General features: G+C 39.5%; 1 protein-coding gene across 3 annotated transcripts in view; it reads right to left on the reverse strand.

Annotated features, from left to right (window-relative positions):
* The window catches only part of SCP2 (sterol carrier protein 2), a 107,080-nt gene that overhangs the window by 16,867 nt on the left and 77,260 nt on the right, over positions 1–12,953 (reverse strand). For all 3 annotated transcript variants that reach the window (XM_045897672.2, XM_045897675.2, XM_045897674.3), the window contains exon 13: positions 7,716–7,818. In XM_045897672.2, the coding sequence (XP_045753628.1) occupies positions 7,716–7,818 (103 nt within the window). The remainder of the gene's footprint in view (positions 1–7,715; positions 7,819–12,953) is intronic.

A 12,953-nucleotide genomic window follows, 5' to 3' on the forward strand; every position in this document is an offset into this window, starting at 1 on the left:
CTGTGAATAACATTCTTACTAAATATTTTTACATAGCCTTGTTTATTGAAGCTTAAATTCCTAGAATTAAACATCGCTAACACTAAATCTGAAATCATCATTTGTTTGAATTCCTGCCATGTACTTCATAACCCAGAGCAAGTTACTAAATCTCTCTGAATTTCAGTTTTCTTCTTATCTGTGAAATGGAGATGCCAGTAGCTACTGTCATAGAGTTGTATGGTATTTAAAGACCCACAAAGCACAGAGTAACTGCTCAATAAATGTTAGCATTTTGTTGTTTTTGTTGTTATTTTACTCTATGATCTGTGTGCTATTCCTGTGCCAATATTAGAGTTTTATAATGTACTTTATACTTTGGTACAATAAATCCCCATTATAATTCCTCTCTTCCAAATATTGTTGGACTTGTTTTGGACATTTTCCCCCTCTACATGTACATTATAATAATTTAGTTAATTCTTCTCCCCACCAAAATGCTGTTGGATTTACATGGGGTTACATAAAATCTGTTAGATCAGTTTGGGGGAGAATATCTTTACAATATTAAATCCTCCCATCCATGAATATGGTATATCTTCAAGTTTTCTTTGATGTCTGCTGGCAGTATTTTGTCAATTTTTTCCCACATAGGCTCTTGTACATTTCTTACCAAGTTCATTCTTAGGTGTTTTATATTTTATACTGCTCTTAATATTTTTATTGCATTTCATGGGTTATTGCAAATATATAAAAACATATTAATCTTTGAATGTTTATTTTGGAACTGGCTACCTCTTATAATTTCTAACAGTTTTTATTTCCCACCTTCTTTATTTCAGCCTTACATTCCTGCAATAATTTAGACACAAGATTCTTCCTTTTGGTATCATAATATTCATTCTTTTATTTTTTTAACTTATTTTATTTAAATTCAATAGTTAACAATTACTTTGATTAGTTAACATATCATTAATTTCAGATGTAGAGTTCAGTTATTCATCCGCTGCATATAACACCCAGTGCTCATTACATCACATGCCCTCCTTAATGCCCATCACCCAGTTACCTCATACCCCACCCACCTCCCTTCCAGCAACCCTCAGTTTGTTTCCTAGAGTTTCTTATGGTTTGCCTAATACTCATTCTTTTAAAAGAAAGATTTAAGTGTTTGATATGTTTAGGCACTGTGGTATAAGTACCTGAAATACTCAAATAATTATTATCCCTGAGGAACTTGCATAGACTGATATCAGATACTAACCTCTGTTTCTGTGTAAGCAGAGAGGCTGGCCTAAGTTCTTTCTTTTTGTTGTGTTTTGTTTGTTTTAAAGTATACAATTCCGTGGTATTTTAGTATATTCAAAGTGGTAAAACCAACACCACTATCTAATTTTAGAATGTTCTTATCACCCCAAAAAGAAACCCAAAGCCACTGGTAGTCATCCCCCTTCTCCTCTCCTGCTAGTAGCCTCTGGTAACCACCAATCTGCTTTCGATCTCTGTGGATTTGCTTATTCTGGACATATCATATAAATGGAATCACACAATACAAGGTCTTTTGTGACTTTCACTTAGCAAAATGTTTTTCAGGTTCATCCAATCCATGCTGAAGTATGTATCAGTAATTCATTCCTTTTTTATGACAAAATAACATTCCATTGTATGGATGCGGCACATTTCATTTAGTCATTCATCAGCTGCTGGTTGCTTGCCCTTTTTAGCTATTATGAATAATACTCCACGGACACTTGTGTACAAGTTTTTTATACGAACACAGGCTCTAATTTTTCTTAAGTATATATTTAGAAGTGAAATTGCTGGGTCATAAGGTGATGTTTAACTTTATGACAAACTACCAAACTGTTCTCTAAAGTAGCCACACTATGTTACGATCCTACCAGCAATGAATGAAGGTTCCAATTTTTCCACACCCCACAGACTTGTCTTTTTATTTTATTTTTTTAAGTTTATTTAATTTTTTTTTAGTAACCTCTACACCCAATGTGGGGCTCAAACTCATGACCCTGAGATCAAGAGTCACATGCTCTTCTGACTGAACCAGCCAGGCATCCCAGGCTTTTTTGTCTTTCTAATGTTAATGGGTGTGTCAATCTTTTTCTTATACTAGATAACACACCTGAACCTATTCAGAAATAATCATGTGTCTTAGACTCCAAAGAAGCTATTCTAAAAATATTTAGTCTAGGCCTACTTATCTCAACAATCTCAGGAGCATTTCTTACATGTGGGTGTCCTGGAATTAACTATCAATATTTCCTAGTTAAACCAAGAAACCAACATTTCTTGTCAGATTTTTATAGAGAAATTCTCTTATTTTGGCTTCCCTTAAAATATCTCACTCAAATTATTCTAAGTTAGCTTTAGGAGAAATTAATTATTAATGACAACAATAATCTTTTTAGGGCTATAAAGTTTTCAAATCCTTTTATATACATTATTTCTTTAATCTCCATAAAACCTTATAAGTAGCTGGACAGGTATTATTATTAGCTCATTCAGCAGAAAAAACAACTGAGGCTCATAAAGGTTAAGAACCCTTCAGACTATTTTCTATCCTGTTGCCAAGTAACCTATCTAACATAACCCATCTAACACTAACATAAGCCATCTAACACTTCCAGGTGTGAATTTCTTAAATGTGGCTCCCCAGAGCCTATGGAGAAAGTCCGTCTTTACATATCATTCAAATTCTTCATAATCTGAGGGATATTTATCTGTTCCTATCCAGCCACTTTTTTCATCCTCCTCAGGCTTTATGTTCCAACAATACTGATCATCTTGAGTTCCATAAACATATGTGCCTCCATGGCCATGCTTATGTTCTGTCCCAGCTCACTCACCTCCCATTCACATTCCCACCCCAACCTCATCAAGTCCCTGTTCACTTGCCAATTCTTCTGGGAAGGCTTTTCTACCTGTACTGGACACTTTGATAGCCCTTTGCACATGCATCCATGTTTCTTGTTAAAGCAGTATTTTTCTTTTCTGGGAAAATCTCTCCATGTCTATCTTTCCACTAAACTCTGTTCCCTGAAGGGCAGGGACGTGTGGTTAGTAAGTAGTACAACCAGAACTCAGTTCCAGTTTGGTTTAACTTTAAATTCAATGCTCTTGTTGTTTGACCATACCATACTGCAAAGTAGGTTACATCAATACTTGCAACTTAAGCCTATGAAAGCAGTGTATCTCCATAAATGAATCTTAAGTTCAAGTCTTCTCCATATTCCTTGAGATCTTTTATCCCTCAAGTTTCTGTGAAGACACTAAAAGAGTGGGTTAGGGCGCCTGGGTGGCTCAGTCGTTAAGTGTCTGCCTTTGGCTCAGGTCATGATTCCAGGGACCTAGGATTGAGCTCCCTGCTCAGTGGAGAGCCTCCTTCTGCCTCTCCCACTCCCCCTGCTTGTGTTCCCTCTCTCGCTGTGTCTCTGTCAAATAAATAAATAATAAAATCTTTTAAAGACAAACAAACAAAACAAAACAAAACAAAAAAATAAATAAAAGAGTAGGCTGATAATCCTGGTGTGGTGGGCCACCCAAGAGCCAGGCTTCCTTTGGGGCCAGCAGCCCATGAATGACTATTTCTAGGTGCATCCATGCCATCTGCATGCATAAGCCTCAGGAATAGACACCAACAAGTCAGAGCAGAAAAACACCAGCAAACACTTAGAAATTCTACTTAGCATACTTGGAGAGAAATTCCTCCCACCTCCTTAAAACAGATGTAGATTAATTTTACACTTGCCATTACTTTTAAGAACTGATCCTCTTATAAAATAACATTTTTCATTGAAGAAGTGAGACAGGGTAAGGAAATGGACAAGGAGAGAGTTAAAAGAGGAAACAAAATACACATTTGTTGAGAAACTAAAGATCGTTAGTACTAAGAAAGTTCTAAGTGCCTCCTTGATGAAAAAAAAGTATTTCTTTCTGAGTAGGCAAAAGGTCAAGGAGTAGGTTCTGTCTCAAACTTAATTGGAACAAAAAGTTAAGACAGAATTCAAAGAAGGGCAATGGGGTATTGCTAACAGACAAAAGTGGAAATAAAATCTCTGGCCAGATTTCCTTTGCTAATGCAGAAAATGCATGAATTAACAAAAGATTCCAGGACTTTCACTTTCTAGTCCTCACAAACATTTAGGAAACTTACAATCGTGGGAAGAAAATAAGGGGACAAGGTCCACGCAAGTGAGGTTATGGAGGGAGGAGAAAAGAATTAAAATGGGAGCAGGAGGAATACAATTGCAAAGCTAAAAGAAGACTGTGAAATAAAAACAGTACTGCTTTGTTAATCCCAATAATGAAGTATTCAATGATTGACATATAGTTTACCAGGTACTAATTATTTTTATTTGATTTTTTTAGACAGAATAAATTGGAAAAAGAAACAGGACAACTTGGCAGAAGCAATTATCCTATGGGTTGCTCTGCAGATAAATATTGGTGGCAAGAAAAAAAAAAAATTCAAGCTGAGCCCTGATAGAGTCCAATTTCAGTTCAGTGGCATATATAATGAAGGTAATTAAACAATAACAAGAGGGGCACCTGGCTAGCTCAGTCAGGAGAGCATGTGACTCTTGATCTCAGGGCCAGGTGTTTGAGCCCCATGTTGGGGGTAGAGATTATTTTAAAAACAAACAAAAAACCAACAATGAGGGGCAAATAATCAGCTACAGGATTCTCTTTCCATATAAGGAGGAAAAACTATTCCATATCCTCATGGGAAAGCTTTTCTGAGCAATTAACTACAAATTAAATTTCTTTTATAGAACCTCGAGGGGTGCCTGGGTGGCTCAGTTGGTTAAGCGACTGCCTTCGGCTCAGGTCATGATCCTGGAGTCCCGGGATCGAGTCCCACATCGGGCTCCCTGCTCGGCAGGGAGTCTGCTTCTCCCTCTGACCCTCCCCCCTCTCATGCTCTCTCTATCTCATTCTCTCTCTCAAATAAATAAATAAAATCTTAAAAAAAAAAAAAAAAAACAATGAGATATCTTTTCCTACTAGATTGGCAAAGATTTTTTTTTATTTTTTAATAGATTTTTATTTATTTATTTGATAGAAAGAGAGAGAGCATAAGCAAGGGGAGCAGCAGAGGGAGAGGGAGAAGCAGGCTCTCTGCTGAGCAGGGAGCCCAATGTGGGGCTGGATCCCGGGACCCTGGGATCATGACCAGAGCCGAAGGCAGATGCTTAACCAACTGAGCCACCCAGGTGCCCCACAGATTGGCAAAGATTTTTAAAAATCCAGGCAACACATAGCACCGGAGAAGGTATGAGGAAAAAACAGTCACTCCCATGAATTGTTATTAAGTTTGTAAACTAGTACCCTCTTTTTGGTGGATAGCTCAGCAATATATACCAAAATGCAAAATACACATGTCTAACAACTCAACAATTTCCCCCTTTATTTATGCTAAGGTGATCATGGCATTAAGTACTTAAAGACGAGTAAAAAAGGAAATTTATTATACCACTACTTTACTTGCAAAATTTAAATACAAGCAATGTTCATCATAGGAGGCTAGTTAAATAGATTATGATACATTAAATAAATTCAAAGTGTACTAGGTGGTCATTAAAACTGATGGTAAGGATTTATACTTATGTGAATGGAACACTGTCAAGAGAAAAAGCAGGTTATAAGGGCGCCTGGGTGGCTCAGTTGGTTAAGCGACAGCCTTCGGCTCAGGTCATGATCCTGGAGTTCCTGGATTGAGTCCCGCATCCGGCTCCCTGCTCAGCGGGGAGCCTGCTTCTCCCTCTGACCCTCCCCCCTCTCATGTGCTCTCTGTCTCTCTCATTCTCTCTGTCTCAAATAAATAAATAAAATCTTTAAAAAAAAAAAAGCAGGTTATAAAACAAGGTTTTATAACCCCCCATGCAGATGTATCCCCACAAGATGGTAGCAGGACAGATCTGCAGCTCCTGGACCAGTGCCTGCCTGTCCAGAACTGGCAAACCTGGCCCTCTCTACCGCAGGAAGGTCCTGATCATGAAAATCCTAGAAATACAGCGCCCTTTGTCAAGACACATCAGTCGCACTGACTGTTTTCCACTCACAGTGCAAGCAATCACCTTAGATGTTAAGTTCTTTGTGCTACAATGAAGGAGTTAGGAGATATGCACAATGTATGCCTTTCACACTGTAGAACAAATGAAATACACAGCTTAACTGCTCTGAATCCTTTTATTTCAGCCCCCTTTGGGCAGCTTAATAGATGTGTAATTGGAATTGTGTGACTGTGGCTGTAACCGTGCCTTATTAGTCTGAAAATTAAAATCAGTAATGATATCCCGAGATGCTTTTAGGTTTCAATGATGTAAATATGTAATTTTGCTTAAAGAGAAGAACTCTCAAAAAAAAAAAGCTCTTTTTTAAGAGTTACTGTTAGATGGCCTTAGTATGATTATTATCTATCAAGAACTGATTACTGTACATAAAAATAAATTTGTATACAGAATACAATTTAAAAACCGAACATGTACCGTATGATCCTAGTTACGTAGAACTGCATACTCACATACACAGAGAGAGGTCTGAAACAATGTCTACCACTGTTAACATTTTAGTGAACGCTAAGTAATGGAATTTCAGGAGTTTTTTAATTTTTCTTTTTCATATGTTCAGTGTGAATGTTTTTTTTAAGATTTTATTTATTTATTTGTCAGAGAGAGAGAGAGAACGAGCACAAGCAGGGGGAGCGGTAGGCAAAGGGAGAGGGAGAAGCAAACTCCCCGCTGAGCAGGGAGCCCGATGTGGGACTCGATCCCAGGACCCTGGGATCATGACCTGAGCCGAAGGCAGATGCTTAACTGACAGAGTCACCCAGGTGCCCCTATTAGGTACCTTTAAAGACTCACTTTATTTTTTTAATTTTTTTTTAAGATTTAAAAGAATTTTTTTTATTTGACAGAGAAAGAGAGTGAGAAACAGCATGAGAGGGGAGAGGGTCAGAGGGAGAAGCAGGCTCCCTGCTGAGCCAGGAGCCCGATGTGGGACTTGATCCCAGGACTCCGTGACCTGAGCCGAAGGCAGTTGCTTAACAAACTGAGCCACCCAGGTGCCCCTAAAGATTCACTTTAAATATTATTCTTTTTTAATAGTTCTAAGTAAGGTCTTTTTAATTCAGAAGGAAATTTACACCAAAATAAGGGAGAATCCCTTTACATATGAACTTTGTCCAAAATTATTATCTCCCTGACAAAGAGAGGACTGAGGAGAGTGACAAGGACTAGCCTTTCCTCTACAGTTCAGATTGTCACAGCATTTTACCACAGTTCTTTATAGAACTCAAGTGTGGAGATTTGTACATCTATGAAATGCAGTCTTTTTTTTTTTTTAATTTTATTTATTTATTTGAGAGAGAAAGAATGAGAGACAGAGAGCATGAGAGGGAAGAGGATCAGAGGGAGAAGCAGACTCCCCGCTGAGCAGGGAGCCCGATGCAGGACTCGATCCCGGGACTCCAGGACCATGACCTGAGCTGAAGGCAGTCGCTTAACCAACTGAGCCACCCAGGCGCCCCTGAAATGCAGTCTTATCAGAATTACAAAGAAACTATAATAGTAACACTCAGAAATCTAAAATACATTCAATACTTGACAATATTATATAAATTTTTAATTTGTATCATTTCATGGTAACACCAGAAATCTGTATCTGCTTCCTCTAGCCTCAAGGTCCTCTTGGCAGTATTTTATATAAATCTCACTTACCTCTTCAAGCTTCTTCTCAATCTCCTTAAAGACAACATCTGCCTTAAATCCATTAACTGCAGAGCTGGTTGGAAGAGCCTCAATTTGATGAGTTCTGAAAGAACTGGGGAAAACAATCAATTTCAATCCATGGAATCATACAGATACTAGGTTTTTCAACATTTAACAGTAGTAGTTTTCAAAAAAACTCTTAAGAGCAGAGATGTTATGGCTCTTACCCAAAGAAAATCACAATTAAGTCCATAAAACAAGCTTTTCTTCCCATTTTCTTCAACAAGTATTAAATGCTCACTAGGTGCTAGGTATTGTCCTTAAAAATACAGTAAACCAAAGAAACTTATCCTCACGAAGCTTATATGCTAGTTGGGGAGAGAGACAATGAACAAGCAAAAAAATAAAGGATACAGGGGCACCTGGGTGGCTCAGTCAGTTGAGCATCCGACTCTTAGTTTCAGTTCAGGTGATGATCTCATGGGTTGTGAGATCCAGCCCCCTGTCAGGCTCCCACCTCAGAGGGGGGGTATGCTTCAAGATTCTCTCCCTCTGCCCTTCCCCCCACTCTTACGCACATGCTCACTTTCTCAAATAAATCTTAAAAAAAGAAAGAAAGAAAGAATACGGTTACTATGAAAAAAACAATGGGGCACGTGGGTGCCTCAGTCAGCTAAGCGCTCAACTCTTGATTTCGGCTCAGGTCATGATCGCAGAGTTGTGGGATTAAGCCCCCTGACTTCAGCTCAGGTCATGATCTCATGGGTTGTGAGATCCAGCCCCCACATCAGGCTCCACATTCAGAGCATAATCTGCTTGTCCCCCTCCCTCTGCTCCCCACACCCACCCCCGCCCTGTCCATTCTCTTTCTCTCTCTCAAATAAATAAATAAATAAAATCTTTAAAAAAATGAAGAAAATAAGACAGGTTGAAAGGATACAGAGAAAGTATACGTGTGTGTTGGGTATTCTATTTTATTATTTTATTTAAATTAACATCTAGTGTATTATTAATTTTAGAGGTAGAGTTCAGTGATTCATCAGCTGCATATAACACCCAGTGCTCATTACATCACGTGCCCTCCTTAATGCCCATCACCCAGTTACCCCATCCCCCCACCGATCTCTCCTCTAGCAACCCTCAGTTTGTTTCCTAGAGTTAAGAGTCTCTTTTGGTTTGTCTCCCCCTGATTTTGTCTTACTTTATTTTTCCCTCCCTTCCCCTAGGGTGTTCTATTTTATTTTTTTTTTTAAGATTTTATTTATTTATTTGACAGAGAGAGACACAGTGAAAGAGGGAACACAAGCAGGGGGAGTGGGGGAGGGAGAAGCAGGCTTCTGCTGAGCAGGGAGCCCGATGCGGGGCTCGAACCCAGGACCTTGGGACCATGACCTGAGCTGAAGGCAGATGCTTAATGACTGAGCCACCCAGGTGCCCCGGGGGGTTCTATTTTAGATAGCCTGGTCAGAGAGGCCTCTCTGAGGAGGTGATATTTAAATTAGGTCTTAAATTATGCAAATGAGCTAGCCATGTAAAGATTTAGGTGGGGAAGCCAGTTCTAAACTTCCAGTATAAAAACACTTGAGGAAAAAACTAACTTGGCAGTTAAAGGAACTATAAGAAGGCCACTATGACTGGCGCAGAGCAGAGAAGTAAAGGATCCAAGGTCACAGAAACATGTAGAGCAAGATAATAAGGAGCTTTAGAGATTATGGTTAGGAGGTTGGGTTTTAAGTATAATGAGAAGAACTGTATGGTATAAGCTACAGAGTAGCAAGATCCAATTTATATGTTCTTTTTTTTTTTTAAGATTTTATTTATTTATTTGACAGAGAGAGACACAGCGAGAGAGGGAACACAAGCAGGGGGAGTGGGAGAGGGAGAAGCAGGCTTCCCGCTGAGCAAGGAGCCCGATGCGGGGCTCGATCCCAGGACCCTGGGATCCTGACCTGAGCCGAAGGCAGACGCTTAACGACTGAGCCGCCCAGGTGCCCCTGATTTATATGTTTTAATATATAAATTTCCAGCTGGAAAATTGTAAGGCTGCAAAACAGGGAAGCAGGGAGACTGGTGAAGAGGCTACTGCAGTAGTCCAGGTAAGAGATGATGGTGATTAGAACAGAATCATAAGCAAAGGTTGGACTCAAGATTTATACTTTACCTGTGACACAGAGACGAATTTAACAACCATTTGCTATTGGTTGTTTGATAGTTAGGGAACAACTATAGATAAATGACCTGATGTAGCAGAAGGAACATAGTCTTTAGAGCTACAAAGGCCTGGGTTTGAATCCCAAGGGCTTCCTCCACTCACTAACTATATGATTCTGAGTAAATAACTTTACCTCTATGCACCTCTGGTGGGGAGGTAGGAAAAAGGTGGAGAGGGCCAATGACTCTGCATAATTAAACAGAATCCTGGGGAGGAGGGGGCACCTAGCAGAGCCTGTAGCCCATGGTAAAAAGTGATAGCATGACTGGTAAAGGCTCCAGAGCCTCAAGTGTTAGATACAGACAGAAACTTGAGGGGTCTGAGGAAGAGGAGGGTGTTAGGTAATTCCTCTGACATACCACAAGCAGGCTGGTGGTGCCTGGGACCCAGATGGGGACAACATGGAACTCCTATGGAACTCCATTATTGAAAGAGGAAGCAGCAGCCAATGATACAAAAGGAAAAACCAGAAGAGCGTGGTGTTGCAGAAGCTGAGAAGGGAGAAGAATCTGGGAGAGAGGAATAAACTATGTCCACTGCTGCCAAAGGTCAAATACCCACTGGATTTTGTACCATGGAGAGTACAGGTGACTCTGACAAAAACAATTTGAAGAAGTGAGGGAAGGTAGAAGTCAGATTGTAGTGAAAGAGTGAAGAGGAGAGAGAAATGACATTTTGAGGTGATGACATGAGAAAGACATGAATTTGAGGGGCCGAGGACAAATTTTGTTATAGCAACTTGAACAGACTAAGACAGCAGGCCTCAATTTATCCAAGAAACAGCTCAAACTCAAAAAGTAGTAACAGAAAAAAAAAAAATACTGTTCAAAAGTGATCTAAATTAAAGGAAAGAAAAGCTTAACTATAAATTAAATGCAATTGGTCACAGCTCTCAAATACGACCTCTCCTCCTCATTTTCTCACTTCCTACTGCAGCACTAAACATTTCTTCTCCACACTGCTAACAACTGCCTCCTAAGGATTCCTGGCCTCTGGTTCCTCCACCATTCAATTCAAAGTAATCCCAGACTGATCTGCTTAAAGGGCAATATAACCACATGATTTTTTGATAAAACTCATTCTGTGGGCTCAGTTCCAAACTCCTGAGTAGAGGATTTGAAGGTTTCAAAACCATAATTCAAAGTTACAACTGTATCTCCTGTCACCACCACACTGTTGACTCTGCCCATCTACCAAGGCACACACAAAATAATCTACTCTGTATCCACACAGTGCAAACCACTCACCAAACCCTCTATCTCAAATCTCTGTGCCTGGAATACCCTGCCCTCTACCTTTCTGCTGGGCAATCCTAGTCATCTAGTTTAAATTTACCTTCTTCATAATAATTTCTTCCTTTGGGCTTCAACAGCGTTTTGAAAAAACTATGTCTGCCTTCCCCACATACACAGAGGACCGTACTTGGGGGGGCCTAAGCATGTAGCAGTTGCTCCATCAAAGTTAGCTAAATAAGAAACTAAGTATATCAGATCACGTGCAATGGTTACCGGCAGTATAATGACTTATAAGAAATATTATTTGGTCATTTAGATGACTAAAATATATTTCTCAGATAAATTTGGTCTTCCATCCACAGTTCCTGAAAATGTTTCAAAGCCATAAAGGTGAAATGAGTGTCTTGTTATTATTATTTTTTTTTAAGATTTTATTTATTTATTTGAGAGCGAGAATGAGAGAAAGAGAGAGCATGAGAGGGGGAGGGTCAGAGGGAGGATGCGGGACTCGATCCCGGGACTCCAGGATCATGACCTGAGCCGAAGGCAGTTGCTTAACCAACTGAGCCACCCAGGCGCCCCTTACCAAGGGTTTTTAATGTCAAATATGAGCTGGATGAAATTCTAGAAGACGGTACAGATTGGTGATCACCTTTAGGAGGAAACTGGAAAATTCAACATTTTTTTTTAAAGATTTTATTTATTTATTTGAGAGAGAGAATGAGAGACAGCACGAGAAGGAAGAGGGTCAGAGGGAGAAGCAGACCCCCTGCTGAACAGGGAGCCCGATGCGGGACTCGATCCCGGGACTCCAGGATCATGACCTGAGCCGAAGACAGTCACTTAACCAACTGAGCCACCCAGGCGCCCCAGAAAATTCAACATTTTAACAACTTTTTATTTGATTCAATTCAAGGAACATTCACTCTTTATGTCAGAGATTCTTACAAGGGTGGAGAGAAGTCACTACAGCCTTAGGCCTCAAGGATTTCATATAGGGGAGTAAAAATGTAGATATACTAAGCCAAAACTGGATATGAGTCCAAGAGGTACAAAGTGTTGTGGATATTTAAAGGGAGATGATACCAGAGATGGGCCTTCAATGATAAAATTTTCACAATAGAAATGATATTCCAGGCAGGGAAAGAAAAGTGAAAGGACAGACAGAAGAGACTCTAGAGCTTGTAAAACATAAGAATATAATGGATTCTGCAAAGTGTGTCACATATCCTTTGTGGAACCAAAAGTGTGAAAAAATAAATAATTACCAAGAATTTCAGGAGAAAAAAGGGGGCCAATTAGTGTTGACAGCTACAGCAAGGTTAAAGAGAACAAGAACAGAAAACAAGGACAGGGACATTTCATAATCACATCACTAGTAGCCTTACCTGACCTCTGTGGTGAGGACAAAAAATAGACCGTAAGATAGATATTTTAGCATGGGCCAAAAAAAAAAAAAAAAAAAAGGTGGCCCAGTATAAAAGGCTCATCACAACAGAAAATAAGGCAAGAAGAAAAATAAATTTTTATCATATGTAAGACCTGACCATGTTTGCAACAGAAGGAAAGGAGTTAACAGAAAAGCAAAGATGAAAAGATCCAAAAGGGAGAGGGTATACTTGGAACAAAGTTACAGAACGTGGTTGGAAACAAAAGCATGTGAAGACTACAGCCAGGCCTTGGAAAGGAAGAGGGACTTTTTGTCTATGGGAAGGATGAATGAGCACTTCTGAGACAAGAGCAAGGAAGTTCAGGGATCCTGAAAGGCTTGGAACAGAAAGCGCTTGTAGATTTGAGGAG

Source organism: Mirounga angustirostris, unplaced genomic scaffold, assembly GCF_029215605.1.
Source record: "Mirounga angustirostris isolate CCGP_5_RB_7025 unplaced genomic scaffold, mMirAng1.0.hap1 SCAF_4, whole genome shotgun sequence".
In the NCBI taxonomy this organism is placed as follows: Eukaryota; Metazoa; Chordata; class Mammalia; order Carnivora; family Phocidae; genus Mirounga; species Mirounga angustirostris.